At 46.8% G+C, this 18,222-nt stretch overlaps 1 protein-coding gene across 1 annotated transcript in view; it reads right to left on the bottom strand.

Moving 5' to 3' along the window:
* The window catches only part of LOC144485276 (SH3 and multiple ankyrin repeat domains protein 2-like), a gene marked incomplete at its 3' end in the record, with an annotated part of 595,748 nt that overhangs the window by 551,144 nt on the left and 26,382 nt on the right, over positions 1-18,222 (bottom strand). Inside the window, exons 4-5 of the mRNA XM_078203484.1 lie at positions 16,085-16,193; positions 1,870-2,021 (exon numbers count right to left, since the gene is read on the bottom strand). Of these exons, the coding sequence (XP_078059610.1) occupies positions 1,870-2,021; positions 16,085-16,193 (261 nt within the window). The remainder of the gene's footprint in view (positions 1-1,869; positions 2,022-16,084; positions 16,194-18,222) is intronic.

The following is an 18,222-nucleotide window of genomic DNA, read 5'->3' as shown; positions in this document are numbered from 1 at the left end:
GGCTAGGGGAATTTCACAGTAGCTTCATTGCAATGTTAATGTAAGCCTTACTTGTAACAAATAAATAAACTTTAAACTTTAAAAACTATATTGCTGTTCTTTCAATGTCACTGGGTCAATATCCTCCTACTCCCTCCCTAACAACACTGTGGATACACCGACATCACATGAATGTAGCAGTTCAAGAAGGCAGCTCCCCACCACCTCCCCAAGGACATTTATGGATGGCCAACAACGCTGGCTTTGACAGTGGTGCCCATATCTTGTGAACAAATGAATTAAAAAGTAAAATTGCCATTGAAAAATTCTGATAGAATCTGCTTACACCACACTTTCAGCCCATTGTAATTAACAGCCCTCAGTGTGAAAAGGATACTCCTCATTACCCCTCCAGTTATTTCACTAATTAGTTTAAATCTGTGATCTTTGGGGTTTAATTTTTAATTCAGGGTTGGGAATAGAATGCCTGAATAATTTCCCAGTGTCGGCCCAATGCTGCATCATAATCGGCAAATTTAAATGCGCGAATTGGAACAGAGGCAAGAGTTATCACAAAGTGGGAGCTGCCTGCAGGATGGCAAAGGCACACCGTAGCCATGATGGAGCCTGCCAGTGCCTTGGAAGAGAGGACTTAACATTTCGAAGGGCTTGCAGCCTCAATGCACATAGAGGTGGTCAAAAGACTAAATAAAAGGCACTGCACAACAAAGCACCAAGTCCCCCAGGTTTCCACATTTTTCACCATATAAATAATTTCTCCTGACTTAATCTACCAAAACTATGATTTTGAACATGACTATTAATATTTCCCTTCCCTGCCCTGAGGAGTACTGTGGCCAGGAGGCCAACAGCCAGGGCAGCCAGGCCTGATGGGAATTAGGACAAGCCAAGGTGAACCAACATAGGTCAAGGAAAGCAGGGCAAGTCCTGACATGTCCTGTGTGCAATGGCCTGAAGCTCCCGCCTCTGACCAAATAAGGACAATGTAATGGGTGTTTACCAGACACACGGTGCCTTTTCTACATATAGAGGGGCTATGTGCGCTCCCTACCCCCAGGAATACAGATCCACTCCTGGCGGCTTCCATATTTGGACTCTGTGATCCCATTGGCTGGCTAACCAGGGAGCTTTCTGGAAATGCGCCAAAAAGAGAATAAGAGGGAAAGCCTAGAAACTCTGCCAGCGAAGACTCTATGTCGGCACCAGAGACGCAGCAAGGATCTAGTGAAGAATCAGCACAGACCTGAGACCAACTTTCGCCGCGTGGAAGACCTTGAGTTTGGAACTCAGCGAAGACCCAAGACCAAGATTCGTACCCGGTGGAGCGGGTCTGGCCAGTTCAACCTCACGGGTAATATTCAGGTCTCAGATAAATGCGCTCGAGTAGTGTTTGTTTTAAGTTAATGAAATTGATTTCAATGAAGATGTTTGTCGAAGTTTAGTACCGAAAGCATTATAATAAAGACAAAGTTTATTTAAGTATAATTGAGGGTCGACTCTCTGTCCTCTGTTCAACACACAAGAAAAGGCTTCTTGGTAAAAGAGTTAAAATACACTGGTTGAACTGTCTATTTCCAGACAATAGCACAATCCCAGTTTATCTAATCTCTCAGTCCCTCATCCCTCATATTATCCAAGAAAATCTCCTTTCTGCCATTAAAAATAGTAGATATTAGCTTAATTAATAACTTTAATATCTGAGATTGATAGATTATTACTGGCTAAGTGCATTAAAGGATATGGAGCCAGGTCGGGTGAATGGAGCGAGAATACACACCAGCAGTGATCTTACTGAATGGCAGAATTAAATGGCAGAATAGGCTTGAAGGGCTGAATGGTCTCCTCTTGTTCTTATATCCCTAATCTTACCATGAGTGCAGTTTGGTTCTTGGCCTTTGCAGCTTTGTGCAGAGGTGTCACGCCATCCTTGGCTCTGAAATCCAGATGTGCACCACCGTTCCTCAGAGCTTTGATCACCTCCACTGGGATCTCTAGCTGAGCGGCCAGTGTCAATGGAGTTTCTGTGGAGGTGAAATCGCCATATGGTTAGTCCGCAGTGTATCACTCGTACACACACGTATACACAGACACATGCACACGCACACACATACATACATATATACACACATACACACACACATACATACATATATATGCACATGCGCACGCACACACATACATACATATATACACACATACACACACACACACACACATACATACATATATATGCACACGCGCACACACACACATACATACATATATATGCACACGCGCACACACACACACATACACATACACACACACACGCACACACACACGCACACACACATAGGCTCTCACCAGCCACCAAAACAGATGGCTGCTTAATTAAGTGATAACATTCATGAGTGAGACAATAAATTACTGGCGTGCTGGTTAGAACTGCCGAGGTCGCAAGCTAATGAATATTAATTGTTTAATCAAACGCGTATTGCAAAGACTTCCCACAACTAAACATCCACATCATACTATTCACAAAAACCAGGAGAGTTGAAAAGTTTTACACAGACCTACTTTCTACTCGATGTCATGGCTGTATTATTTTGGTTACATATTGATGAGTGAATGAATTGAAAGGACCTCTATTCTCCTATCAATATATACAATCTTACACACACCAATTAATTCCCAACTGGCCTTGTGCGTTGGGGCTAGAGAAAAAATAGCCACTCGCCGCACATGAGGCTTATCCTTCCTATTGAAATAATATTATTGGAATAATTCAGCACAAGTCGTAATGATCTCCTGGAAACGCGACCATAGTCTTTATTATGGGGTGGGAGGATGCGGTGTTAATTGGTTCAGTACATATGGATATAATTCAGTGCTTACTTTAAAGTGACACATTCTGGCCATTTTATGTACTTTGAGATATTATTTCAGGTCAAATAGTAAAAGATTAAAGAGCTTTGGGAAGGAGGGAAATCTACAATACAGGCAGAGCTTTACAATGCAAAACTGAGGCTCTTGGTTAGTGTAATTACTCTGTCTCTCACTTTTTGCCTAATATAAGTAGTTCCCATTATAAATGTGGTGGTCACATCATAGAATGGTACAGTAAGGAGTCTCGCAACACCAGGTAAAGTTCAGAAGGTTTATTTGGAATCACGAGCTTTCGGAGTGCTGCTCCTTCATCAGGTGATTCAATGACATCAGAATGGGATCAGGGAGACACCAGTTTAATGCTGAAGTTGTGACCATTGTTAAAGAGCCTTTCTCCTGGGTGGCCAGAATGCCTGCCTGCTTTAAGTGCTGCTGTCTTGATATCACAAATTAACAATTCTGTGACGACTTAAATCTTGATTGCTCATTTCTGGGGCGTGTGGAGAGATAGAACCCTACAGTGCAGAAGGAGGCCATTTGGCCCATCGAGTCTGCACTGACCACAATCCCACCCAGGGCCTTTCCTCACAACCCCATGTATTTATCCTAGTTAGTCCCCCTGACACTAAGGGGCAATTTAGCATGGTTAATCCACCTAATCTGCACATTTTTGGAATGTGGGAGGAAACCAGAGCACCCGGAGGAAACCCACGCAGACATGGGGGAACTAAGAATTCACACTATCTCCATTACTTTGGCACAGTTAGCACACTGTTATTTTCCTCTGGTGTAGAGGTTCTCACCAGGACCCCAAACCAATCAGACTGGGGGAAGACCCAACGCTTGGATCTCATGCAGCCAACATCAGTATCCTTGCTTGAACTGTCAAGGACATTAGCTGGAAGGCCCATCTTACAACAGAAAGATCATCTGTGTTGATGGCCTTAGCAAACATGGCAAGTTTTCTTCAGTGCCACCATCAACTGAGCAAGACTGAAGCGCTGCAAGGGCACAGAACTGAAGTGATATGGAAATAGCTTGAAAGACTCTTCTTGCCTTATACTTCCCCTTAAGGTCCTGAGTGAAATGGGTTCTGCCCTTCAGCATCTCCCTACTTCCTAATGGGGCAACACAAATCCTTCCCAGTTCATTCTGAAGTGGTGTTAAATTCACACGTTCATCCATGGGGTTAAGGGGATAGGGTCTGGTTGGGATTGTTGTTGGTGCAGGTGGATGGGCCGAGTGGCCTCCTTCTGCACTGTTGGGATTCTATGAAGGTCTCCAAACCAAGGAAAGGCACAAAGAGAATAAATGTCAATCCCCTGAGCAAGTTGTGAGTGTTTTGTTTATTCCTTTGACCAGTGGGGTGTAAAATAGTGTTTACCCACATTTAACCAGCTAAATGGTGAAAGCAAGGCAATTTATAAAGGCCCAGATTTTCCGGTCTCCGGATTGTCAGACGCCGGACATGGGCACAGGATGCACTTCAGAAGTTTGGTGAAGTCCTGATGCAGACTCTCTGGGAATTGCCAGAGAAGGTTAAACTTCCAGTAGGCAATTGTCCTGATCCATGGACCCTCCGAAAAAGTCCCCAATTCTGTGTTATAGTCAGAGACTGCAGAAAGTTCCGCTCCACTACAGTCACCCAGGAAATGTCGGACAGAAAAATCCTAATCAAACCCTGGGGTAACTATGTAACTGATACCGCCGGCTTCCTCCTCAACCCTCTGGCTAATGCCCCTGAACACCCAACTCACCACCACTCCCTGACTCCTCCCGATCTGACCATTCTAATCCCTCATTCACCTCCCCCTGATCCCCTCCCCAACCCAATCCAGAAGCCTAGCTTCCACCACCCAACTACTCCCAACATTCCCTCCAAGCCAACCTGGCTAACCCCCATCAGCGGTCTACCCATCCCCCCACCCCCACCAGCGGTCTACCCCCCCCCCCCCCACTCCCCCCCCCCCCACTCCCCCCCCCCCCCACTCCCCCCCCCCCACTCCCCCCCCCCCACTCCCCCCCCCCCCACTCCCCCCCCCCCCACTCCCCCCCCCCCCACTCCCCCCCCCCCACTCCCCCCCCCCCACTCCCCCCCCCCACTCCCCCCCCCCCACTCCCCCCCCCCCACTCCCCCCCCCCCACTCCCCCCCCCCACTCCTCCCCCCCCCCACTCCCCCCCCCACTCCCCCCCCACTCCCCCCCCCCCCCCCCACTCCCCCCCCCCCCACCACCCCCCCCCCCCCCCCCCCCGATCCTCAATTTCTCCCCAGCCAGACCAGACAAGCCTAAAAACTGACGACCCCTCCTGGCTCAACCTGACTATCCCCTCGAGCCACCAACCCACCTCACCCATCTGCCACCCAACCCAGCTGCCACCTCACCCACAAACCACCCAACCCAGCTGCCAACCTACCCAGTTAGCTGCTTATCTCACCCACCAACCAATTACCCACCTAGACACTCACCCACTCACTCACCCACCCCCTCAGTCACTCACTTACTCACTCACCAACTCACACTCACCAACTCACTCACTCACCAACTCACTCACCCACCCCCCTCAGTCATTCACTCACTCACTCACCCACCCCCTCAGTCACTCACTCACTCACTCACCAACTCACTCACTCACCAACTCACTCACTCACCCCCTCAGCCATTCACTCACTCACTCATTCACTCACTCACTCGCCCACCCCTCACTGACCCACCCACTCATTCATTCACTCACTCATTCACTCACCCACTTACCAACTCACTCACTCATCACCTCAGTCACTCACTCACTGACTCACCCACTCACACTCACTCAGTCACCCACTCACTCGCCAACTCACTCAGTCAGTCAGTCACTCACTCACTCACCAACTCACTCACTTACTCACCCACTCACTCACCCACTTACCCACTCACTCACCCCCTCAGCCACTCACCACCCACTTACCCACTCACTCACCCCCTCAGTCAGTCACTCACTCACTTACCAACTCACTCACTCACTCACCCACTCCCTCCCCCACTCACTCACCCACCCACTTACTCATTCACTCACCCATTTACCCACTCACTCACCCCCTCACTCACTCACTCACCAACTCACTCACTCACCCATCCCTCACTCCCTCACCCACTCCCTCACCCACTCACTCACTCATTCACTCACCCACTTACTCATTCACTCACCCACTTACCCACTCACTCACTCATTCACTCACCCACTTACTCATTCACTCACCCACTTACCCACTCACTCACTCATTCACTCACCCACTTACTCATTCACTCACCCACTTACCCACTCACTCACCCACTCACTCACCCACCCATCCACTCACTCACTCATCCATTCACCCACTCACCCATTCATTCATTCATTAACCCACCCATTCCCTCACCCACTCATTCACCATCCCCTCACTCACTTGCCCACTCACCCACTCAGTCACCCACTCCAGAAGTCATCACATGAAAAATTGTTCAAAAAGTAGTTGAATCATATCTCCTCTCATCATGACATAAAAGGATCTACTTCCACATATATTAGAATATCTAATTGGCTGGGCCGAATGGCCTGTTTCTGTGCTGTACATTAATGAGGGAAAATAAAATCCAAGGGAAAAAAACTATTTCTCACCAAAAACTTTGCAGCGGGATCTTGATCAATTGGGCCAGTGGGCTGACGAATGGCAGATGGAGTTTAATTTAGACAAATGCGAGGTAATGCATTTTGGTAGATTGAACCAGGGCAGGACTTACTCAGTTAACGGTAGGGCGTTGGGGAGAGTTACAGAACAAAGAGATCTCGGGGTACATGTTCATAGCTCCTTGAAAGTGGAGTCACAGGTGGACAGAGTGGTGAAGAAGGCATTCGACATGCTTGGTTTCATTGGTCAGAACATTGAATACAGGAGTTGGGACGTTTTGTTGAAGTTGTACAAGACATTGGTAAGGCCACACTTGGAATACTGTGAGCAATTCTGGTCACCCTATTATAGAAAGGATATTATTAAACTATTATTAAATTATTAAAAGATTTACTAGGATGCTACCAGGACTTGATGGATTGAATTATAAGGAGAGGTTGAATAGACTGGGACTTTTTTCTCTGGAGTGTAGGAGGCTGAGGGGTGACCTTATAGAGGTCTATAAAATAATGAGGGGCATAGATCAGCTAGATAGTCAACATCTTTTCCCAAAGGTAGGGAAGTCTAAAACTAGAGGGCATAGGTTTAAGGTGGGAGGGGAGAGATACAAAAGTGTCCAGAGGGGCAATGTTTTCACACAGAGGGTAGTGAGTGCCTGGAACAAGCTGCCAGAGGTAGTAGTAGAGGCAGGTACAATTTTATCTTTTAAAAAACATTTAGATAGTTACATGGGTACGATGGGTATAGAGGGATATGGGCCAAATGTGGGCAATTGGGATTAGCTTAGGGTTTTTTTAAAAAAAAAGGGCGGCATGGACAAGTTGAGCTGAAGGGCCTGTTTCCATGCTGTAAACCTCTAGGACTCTATAACTGTAAATATTCCTCCAGGGTTTCACAAGTTTAAATGTGTACAACTGTGTATTCAGAGTGGTACATTTGTAAAATTTGTGCAGCTTTGGGGGAAAAGTGTTATTTAAATCCACGTATTTAGAGCAGATTCTTATGTGAAGTGCAAATTGCTTTTTTTTAAATGGTGACTCAAGATGCACTTACAAGATTCAACCAGTGTGTGTCACCCAAAGTCTGAATTGATCCGGACTGGAGACATTCCGATAAATTCAAACCAGATGAACTGGGAGCTTCTTTCTTAATCTCAGCTAATATTCCAAGAGAAATCCTCAGAGCTCAAGGACTCTTTGAAGTAAAGAGCAGAGCAATTATACAAACCAAAACCAACAAGATTGCAAATGTCAATCTGAAAACAGGAGTTGTGGGGAGTCGACAGCAGCTCAGACAGAGTCTGGAAACAGAAAGGACATGCTGACTTTTTCCAGCAGATACTGTCAAAATGTAATCTGTCACTTTGGGGAGGGAAATCTATTCTTAGCAGCTGACAATGTGTCATTAATGATTATTCTTTTACTTAAGCATGTCTGGGGAGACTGGCATTTTGTTCCTCTGTGATTTCCGAGAGGTTAGGTATCTGAGAATTAACACACAATTACCTCACCAACTGACACTCGCAACAAAGCGGGACCCAGTCACTCAATAACCCGAGAGCCCGAGAAATATAGGTCGCTTACTGAGGGCACCCTGTGGACTAATTAGCTGACCTAAGATTTTTAGAAAAGTCTAAAGTTTATTTATTAGTTTCAAGTTAGTTAGTTACAAGTAGTTACTTGTACTTGTAGTAGTACAGGTAGTTACAAATAGGCTTACAGTAACACTGCAATGAAGTTACTGTGAAAATCCCCTCATCGCCACACTCCGGCACCTGTTCAGGTAGACTGAGGGAGAATTTGGCACGGCCAATGCACCTAACCAGCACGTCTTTCAAGTGGGGAAGAGGCAGAAGTCCCTTCACCAAAATCCCTTTATTTACAAGTCTGACAATTTCATACAGAGTGCTCTCAGTTAGCAGCCTACACTCGGAGTCGCAGAGGAACTGACACTCCTGGTTAAATACAGATCAAGAGGCTCCCTGACTGGCCCATCAATTTGGGCCCTTAATCAGGGAGTTCATATTCTAACAGGCCCACCTCAATTGCCTGATTAAAGTCATTACAGGAAGGTCAATCCCTAATAAGGAGGGGGTGCAGCATGCATTGGGTGACCTGTGAAAAGAAAAATGCCTGCCAGCTGTCACACAGGGGAGAACGTGCACAAGGAAGATCTCCAAACCAAGGGAGGGCACAGAGGGAATAAATGACAATCACCTGAGCAAGTTGTGAGTGTTTTGTGTATTTCTCTGACCAGTGGGGTGTAAAACAGCGTTAACCCATAGTTAACCAGCTAAATGGTGAAAGCAAGGTAATCTAAAATGGTCCAAATTTTCTGCTCTCTGGATGGTCGGAGGTCGGACATGGCACACAAGATGCTTTTATCATCTTGAGACATGATTTCTCACTCACAAAGCCATGCTGACTGTCCCTAATCAGCGCTTGCCTTTCTAAATGCCTGTAGATCCTGTCTCTCAGAATACCTTCTAACAACTTACCCACCACAGACGTTAGGCTCACCGGCCTGTAGTTCCCAGGCTTTTCCCTGCAGCCCTTGTTAAACAAAGGCAACATTTGCCACCCTCCAATCTCAGGCACCTCACCTGCTCTCTGCTCGGGGACCCGCAATTTCCTCCCTAGCCTCCCACAATGTCTTGGGATACACTTCATCAGGTCCCGGGGATATATCCACCTTGATGCGCTTTAAGACTCTTCCCTGCAGGCTTTCTGTTTTCCCATTCACTTGACCATTTCAGCAACCTTGTTCTGGCACGTAATCTCAGTTTCTTCCCCTGTCCGAATTGTTCATTCTGTTGTTGATTTTGCTGTTTTTGTCTCTTCTGCTCATGATTCATTTTCAAGCTTCCTTCTTCAAGCTGCTATTCTCCTGATTCAATTCTTCACTGGACTTGTTTTTATTCACTCCTTGCTTTTTCATGGAGTTCAACTTATTCTCTATCGTTTCATTTCCTTCTTCTAAACTTCATTTTGTAATCTTTTTGTAACTTTTCATTCTCCAAGATTGCTGTCAGTCATTTTATCCTGTTCTCTTTTTTTATTCATTCGTGGGCCATGGGCGTCGCTGGCTGGCCAGCATTTATTGCCCATCTCTAGTTGCCCTTGAAACTGAGTGGCTTGCTAGGCCATTTCAGAGGGCAGTCGAGAGTCAACCATGTTGCTGTGGCTCTGGAATCACATGTAGACCAGACCAGGTAAGGACGGCAGATTTCTTTCCTTAAAGGACATTAGTGAATCAGGTGAGTTTTTCCAACAATCGGAAATGGTAGATTCTTAATTCCAAATAATTTTTATTGAATTCAAATTCCAACCAACTGGGATTCGAAACCGGGTCCCCAGAACATGAGCTGAGTTTCTGGATTAATAGTCCAGGGATAATACCACTACGCTATCGCCTCTTTTAATGTCTCCTCAAGAGTTGTAAGTCTTTTTGCTGATTCCTCTTTATGTTCAACCTTCAGGGGTCTTTCGCAGAAGGCAGTCTGAGGAAATGTAGAAGATGTGTAGGGACTGGGTGGGGCAGCCAGAGGAGTGTCAGCCTATATACAGTGTTTCCTTGTTCATAAATATCCTTTGTGCTCCTGACGAAGCCCGTACGTACATCATTACAATTGGCAACGAGGATGGGATGGATTAGGAGAACAGTGCCAACACTTGTGAGTATCCTGTTTTAATTAAAGTCTGAAGAAAAAAAGATTCTCATCCGAATCCCTGTCTCTGGGCAAATAGACCCAGTGAGATGTGACCCTGTCGGAACCATCCGAAGTTTGCAATTTTTTTAATTCATTCATGCGACAAAGGCATCACTGGCTAGCCTACCCCCCTTATCACCTTAAACTCCTCAATATTCAACACCCATCAACAGAGCATATTAGATCCTCGCATCCTATTTCATACGACTCGCTTGTTAACTTTTTAAAAATTCATTCGTGGGACATGGGCGTCGCTGGCTGGCCAGCATTTATTGCCCATCCCTAGTTGCCCTTGAGGCGGTGGTGGTGAGCTGCCTTCTCGGATCGCTGCAGTCCATGTGCTATGGGTTGACCCACATTGTCGTTAGGGAGGGAATTCCAGGATCTTGACCCAGCGACTGCGAAGGAATGGTGAAATATTTCCAAGCCAGGATGGTGAATGGTTTGGAGAGGAACTTGCAGGTGGTGGTGTTCCCATGTATCGGCTGCCCTTGTCCTTCTAGATGGAAGTGGTCGTGGGTTTGGAAGGTGCTGTCTAAGGATCTTTGGTGAATTGCTGCAGTGCATCTTGTAGATAGTACACACTGCTGCTGCTGTGCGTTGGTGGTGGAGGGAGTGGATGTTTCTGGAATGTGACGCCAATCAAGTGGGCTGCTTTGTCCTGGATGGTGTCAAGCTTCTTGAGTGTTGTTGGAGCTGCACCCTTCCAGGCAAGTGGGGAGTATTCCATCACACTCCTGACTTGTGCCTTGTAGATGGTGGATAGGGTTTGGGGAGTCAGGAGGTGAGTTACTTGCCACAGTATTCCTAGCCTCTGATATTTGGTTCCCAGTGCAGGGAAATGGCTGTGCAAAACCTTACTTGTGAGGTTCCAAGAGGGGTTCTCCAGTGCATTGGTAGGTACCCCCCTTCCCCCAATTCAACGCTGGGGTACTCTGAGGTTTTGGTCCATTATCATCAATGGTAATTTCTACACTTTCACAGCTCAGGCTGGACAAGCAGTTTGACTAAGAACCAGTGGGCAGTTGACACCCACGGAAATGTTGCCCGGCACTGGGGGAAATCAAAAAATGCTGCACCATTGTTCTGTGTTCTTAAAATTGGGTCCTTAGCTCCTCCTGACTAAATTATTTGCACAAACAATTCCAAACAGATTGTCAAGCACTTTTTCAAAGTTTTGCCTTCATTTCTGTCATTCCATCTCGACATATCTTCATCAGAATGACTGCCGAGAAAGAATCTCTTTTTTCCCTTTGTGGAGTCCCAGAAGCCCTGTTATTGATGTCTTCAATTGCGTCAAAAGATTACAGGATTCAAGTCAGATTTCTGTGGGTAACTCAAGATCTTTCAAAGAGAAGCGAAAGACTGTAGGGTTTCTATGATTTCTATGACACTCTCAAAGCGGCAAATCACTAAGCCTAATATTACTGGGTGAAGCGCTGACGGGGTAAGTTTGGTGCAACAAGCCTGATAGTGGCAACAAAGCCCTGATTCTTTAAGTTTATTTATTAGTGTCACAAGTAGGCTTACATTCACACTGCAATGAAGTTACTGTGAGAATTCTACCAGTCGCCACACTCCGGCGCCTGTTCGAGGGAGAATTTAGCATGGCCAATGCACCTAACTGGCATGTCTTTTGGATAATTTTGGATAATTGCAGCTGCTTTATTGTGAATCCGTTGGGGTTAATCACAGAGTAATTCTAATGGCTTGTATCCAGTCCAGAGAATCCCATCTCAACAGAGCTGGCTTCCTTTCTCTTGAATTGAAAAAAGGTTTTTAAATTTCCAACAAAATAACATGCATTTGTATATCGCCTTTCACAACTTCAGGGCATCCCAAGGAGCTTCACATTCAGTGAAAAACATTTATTTGACGTGTAGTCATAGTTGTAATATAGAAAAAAAATGCAACAGTTTGAAGTGTGCCACACGTGCCCGACTTACAGCAAATCGGTCATCTCATTATCGACAGTTAGTCAATGGTGTTTTTTTAATGTGTACAAAGGAATAAGTTTAAGTTTATTTATCAGTGTCACAAGTCAGCTTGCATTAACACTGCAATGAAGTTACAGTGAAAATCCCCCAGTCGCCACACTCCGGCGCCTGTTCAGGTACATGAGGGAGAATTTTGCACAGCCAATGCACCTAGCCAGCATGTCTTTCGGACTATGGAAGGAAACTGGAGCACCCGGAGGGAACCCACGCAGACACGCGGAGAACATGCAGACCCGCACACACAGTGACCCAAGCCGGGAATTGAACCCGGGTCCCTGGCGCTGTGAGGAAGCAGTGCTAACCACTGTGGCACTGTGTTTGCTGTTCTGTGGTTAAATTCAAGCCTACTATCCGGAATTAGATGTAGTCTTAAATAAGTTTTTATTTATGTGTGTTGGGCATAACCTATAGCTCTAAGTTTTAGTTTCATTTTTAGAGGTTGCCCTATAAGTCCATGGGTTTGTTTAGATGCCTGCATTGTAATGAGGCTTTATGACCTTAAATGATATAAAATAAACTGGACTGTTGTCTAGCAACCAGGGGCCCACACAGAAAAGCAAGAGCAGTTTGAGTGCAGTTGGAACAATGTAACCCAGAAACAGAGTCTTCCACAGAAACTGCTGGAAGAACAACAAGATAGGAGGCTGCAGAGGGACGCCCCAGAATAAAGAACAGAAAAGTCCCAGAAACCAGGAAGTGGGACAGAAGGGAATCCCAGGACTGCAAAGGGTATTCCTCAGGATGTAAGCTTGTGAGAAGCCAGAGATCCAAGGTGACCCAAAGGTTGGTGACACCTTAATGCAGCCTGTGAAGTAGTGCTGTTCTATTAGCATGGCCGGGTTTCTCAGAGAGTATGTGGAAGGTGAACCCTGAATGTATGTGGCAATCCAGGGGATAAGCATCAGAAGGCGAGGTTTAAACCCTGGAGATGGATCCATCGTGAAGAGATCCAGGAGAAAGCATTGTTTGGGAAAAGACTCCGAGGCATATTTTTCAGAACAGAGGTTGGAAACCCTGGTGTAAAAGACAGAGTTCCGGTGAGACAATTTGCTGCCTCACAGCGCCAGGGACGCTGGTTCAATTCTGGCCTCAGGTCACTGTCTCTGGAGAGTTTGCATGTTCTCCCTGTGTCTGTGTGGGTTTCCTCCGGTTGCTCCAGTTTCCTTCCACAGTCCAAAGATGTGCGGGTTAAGATGATTGGCCATGCTTAATTGCCCCTAGGCTTGATGGGCCGAATGGCCTCCTTCTGCACTGTAGGGATTCTATGATTTCTATGACTACAGTGTACCAAACATCTGAGGGGATCGATGAGAAATCCATGTCAGTAATTTTGGGTGGCATCTGCCTCCCAAAAGCACTGAATTGGTGGGAAAATTGTTCCAGATCCCAACTGTTTTGTCAGTTCAGCTTCCAACCGAATCTCCCCACTCTGTCCACTGCAGAAGTCCCAGTCGTGAATCTCATTAAAAACCAGGGGGGCGGGGCCTATTCACGCCAGAGTCCAACAGTTCTGGAACTCTGGGCATGCGCAGTGGCCCCGATCTGTCAGACTCCCCGTTTGCTGGTTAGCTCGATCGCTGGGCAGCCTGGGACCACCACACTGCTACCCTTCCAGCCATCCCCCCGCCCCCCCACAGCCCGATCGCGGCCACCACAACAATTCCCGGGCCAGCTCTGACCCCCCTTGCCCCGGAGCGCCCCGACGTCCAACCCACCCTCCCCAGCAGTAGCGATCCTTCCACCCCCTCACCCCGGCAGACCACCCCTGCCCCGCTGACCCCCCCTGGGGTCAGACCCCCCCCCCGGGAGGCAGGCCCCCCCGGCAGACCACCATCCCCCCCAGCCCGCCCCAATCGCTGGCCTCCCACTATCCCAGATCGATCCCAATACAGAGTGGCAGCGGGACCCCCCATCCCCACCGGTCAGCCCTAAGCCCCGCCCACAATAGGCCCCAACCTCTTGGCAGCCTGTGTCCCCTGGGCATGGACACTTTGCCTCTTGGGCAGTCCCAGGGGGCACAGGCTGGCATTGCCAGGGTGCCCATGCCCAGGGGGCACCACCGCCCGCCGCCCAACCCCTGCGGGGCCCCGATTGCCCCCCCTTCATTCCGGCGGGGTTTCCCGCTAGTTCCCTGAACCTGAGGAGCTAGTCTGAAACCCGCTGGAATGAAGTAATCCTGGCGGGGTGAGAGATTCAATTGGGACCAGTAATGTCCCGATAATGACATTTAAAATACATTTAAAATATATGAAAAAAAGTTTCAAATGACTTACCTGCCTTCCCGCCGGTTTCCAGCGTGGACTGGCCTGAGACTGATCTCCGGCTCTGGGAGATGTGCATGCATTCTCGGCACATGCGCAAATCCTGGAACAAGGCCGGCGACGCACATCTCCCACCCCGACCCTCCAGAGAAGTTGCGGGTCGCGATGGGAGAATCGTGGCCCCGTTTCCGAATGTGGTGTATCTGACCGCATTTTGCCTATTGGTTTGCATGGACTGTGCACTTACTGAGGACATTAGACTACAAGATAGATTTTGTAACTTGTGTTATCCTTATAAGTATATATATATATAGTATATCTGCAAAGGTATAGCTGAGGTGAAGGAGCAGTGCATTATAGTTCACCTTTTCCTGTTGAATAAATGTTTTATTCTGTTGTTAAAAGTATATCACCTGACTCTTGTGACTCTGTTCAGGAGCTGCCGTGCACGTATTGAAATAAGAAATAAAAGTTAGGCTCTATCAAGCCTGGTTCCACTCTGGGTTCTGACTTGTCCAGTAGTAACATCAGCTGGGATCATAACGCTACCACAAAATAGTTTACCATGCCAATCCTCAGTCTGATATTATAATAAAGGCACTATAGACCTTGTCTGGCCTCTCAGAAGATTCCATTATTCAAAGAAGAGCAAGGGAAGTTTCTCCAGCATCCTGAACAATATTTATCTCTCAACCAACATTATTAGAACAGGTGGTCTGATGGGATTCATGGTGCTGCCTGTGGGATCTTGCTGTGCACAAATTAGCTGCCATGTCACCTGCAGTACAACAGTGGCACCATTTCAGAAGTATTTCATTGGCTATGAAATGCTGGGAAACAATGTGAGGTTCTGAGGGTGCTGTCTAAACGCAGGTCTTTCCTTTATCTTGCCAGTGCTGCACTTGAGCTGTGGGTCAGGTAATGCAACTCATTCAGAGACTCCCCTCCACCCTCGTGCACAGTATCTCATTTCCACTCACTGCCTCCTTAGTAGCCCAACTAGTATAACCGAGACAGTAAAAGAGGCATTGATTAGAGACAGAGGTAGATAGGTTCTTGATTTGTAAAGAGATCAAAGGTTACGCGGAAAAAGAGGGAGAGTTGGGCTGAGATGAGAAACTTATCAGCTGTGATTGAATGGCAGAGCAGACCTGATGGGGCCAAATGGCCTAATTCTGCTCTGACATCCTATGGTCTTATGGTCTTATGATTCATACAAATTCTCACAAAGACTGGTGCACTAATGCCACTTTTACATAAATGATGTGCAGTTGTTAATTAAATTGTTTAAATGAGGTTTATTGGCCATGCAAAATTGATCCTTAGTATCAGGGGGATTAGCAGGGTAAATACATGGGGTTACGGGGATAGGGCTTCAGTGAGATTGTTGTCCGTGCAGGCTCGATGGGCCGAATGGCCCCTTTTTGCACTGTAGGGATTTTAATAGCGCAAGATTGCACTGTGGCTGCATTGTTCCATTATCTGCCACTGACATGTGTCCGCTGACATCACAGACACGACTAATCATCTTAATAATTACAAACATTCTCAGAAGCAGAAACCAAAGCAAAGAAAGCCCCTGCGGCAGCTGGCTCCTCAGCATACCTCCGCTCTCCGAATCATAATAATTTGGGTCCAGTCCTCTCTCCAGCAGCTTAGCGATTTTCTCAACTGCCCGATGTTGAACGTAATCCATGAATTTTCTAAGGTTGGCCTGGAGAGAACAAAAACACAATTGTTTGGAAAGTACCTGGGGCAGTAACACCAACACAGCAGACTCAGCAAAGCTTAAACCAAGTATCATTTATCACCAGTCAGTGAGGAATAGCTGCTTGGGATATGCAGCAATTAGCAAGTATGTTGGAGGACTATTCCCAGGACTTCTTCGCCGCGTCTGCTTCATTGCAAAGGAAGGAAAGATAAGAAAGGAAGGCTACGGTTTGCTTTGGACATTTTTAGTATTGATTTGCTTGGCTGGAACAAGAAACTTGCCAACAAACCTGCTAATCCACAACTGGCCACATTTCAGTAAACAATTGGAATGTGATACTTGAATTCGAGTTTCTGTCCCGAAGAAATGCTGTTGGACAAGTGATCATATTTAAGCTCACCCAGTGTGTTGCTCACAGACTAAAGTTCCTCAGCCTTAGGTTATGTACTGCAGCATCTTGTCTGAAATGCACTGAGGGCCAGCTCCATAGATACAAAACCTTACAGTGCAGAAGGAGGCCATTTGGCCCATCGTGCTGGTGCCAGCGCTTTCAAGGAGCTGTCCGATTCGTCCCATTCTGCTGCTCTTGCTCCACAACTGCACACTTTTCTCCCCTTCCAGGTCTTTATCCAATTATTTCCTTGAAAGTTACGATTGAATCATCTTCTGTCACCCTTTCAGGCAGTGACATCATCACAACTTGCTGCATTTTGTTTTATTTGTTTTTATGGGATGTGGACATCGCTGGCTGGGCCCAGCATTTATTACCCATCCCAACTGCCCTCCATTTCAGAGTCAACCACAGTGCTGTGGGTCTGGAGTCACATTTAGGCCAGACCAGGTAAGGACGGCAGATTTCCTTCCCTAAAGGACATGAGTGAACCAGATGGGTTTTTACAACAATCGACAATGGTTTCATAATCATCATTAGATTTTTAATTCCAGGTTTTTATTGGATTCAAATTTCACCATCTGCCGCGGTGGGATTCGAACTCGGGTCCCCAGAGCATTACCCTGAATCTCTGGTTTGCTAGTCCAGTGATAATTCCACTGTGCCACCACCTTCCCGAAAACAATTGCCTCATCTCACCTCTGGCTCATTTCCTAATTACAAGGGACCAAGAAGAGAGAAGAAAGCAAAGTACAGCACAGGAACAGGCCCTTTGGCCCTCCAAGCCCATGCTGATCATGATGACTTAACTAGAAAAAAAACTTCTGCCCTTACTCAGTCTGTATCCCTCCATTTCCTCCCTATCCATGTACCCATCCAGATGCCTCTTAAATGTTGCTAATGTGCCTGCTTCCACCACCTCCTCTGGCAACGTGTTCCAGGCACCCACCACTCTCTGCATGAAAATCTTCCCCCACACATCTCCCTTAAACTTTCCCCCTCTCACCTTGAACCTGTGCCCCCTTGTAATTGACACTTCCACTCCTGGAAAAAACCTCTGACTATCCACCCTGTCAATGCCTCGCATAATTTTGTAGACCTCTATCAGGTCTCCCCTCAGCCTCTGTCTTTCCAATGAAAACAATCCTAGTTTATTCAACGTCTCCTCATAGCCAACACCCTCGAGACCAGGCGACATCCTGGTGAAGCTTCTTTGCACTCTCTCCAAAGCTTCCAAATCCTTCTGACAGTGTGGTGATCAGAACTGCACGCAATACTCAAAATGCAGCCTCACCAAGGTTTTATATTGCCGCAACATGATTTCCCAACTCCTGTACTCAATGCCTCGGCTGATGAAGACAAGCATACCAAATACCTTCTTAAGCACCTTGGCCACTTGTGTTGCCACTTTTAGGAAACTGGACCTGCAAACCCAGATCCCTCTATGTTAATGTTCCTAAGGGTTCTGCCATTTACAGTATGATTCATACCTAAATTTGATCCTCCAAAATGCATCACGTTGCATTTGTCCGGATGTCTGTGCCCGAGTTTCCTACCTATCTATATCCTGTTGTATCCTCTGACAATCCTCGGCACTATCAGCAACTCCACCAATCTTCATGTCATCCCCAAACTTACTAA

The sequence above is a fragment of the Mustelus asterias genome, unplaced genomic scaffold (genome assembly GCF_964213995.1).
Source record: "Mustelus asterias unplaced genomic scaffold, sMusAst1.hap1.1 HAP1_SCAFFOLD_182, whole genome shotgun sequence".
Taxonomy (NCBI): Eukaryota; Metazoa; Chordata; class Chondrichthyes; order Carcharhiniformes; family Triakidae; genus Mustelus; species Mustelus asterias.
The sequence above is the reverse complement of the archived record's forward strand: the minus strand, read 5'-3'. Positions and strand labels throughout refer to the sequence as shown.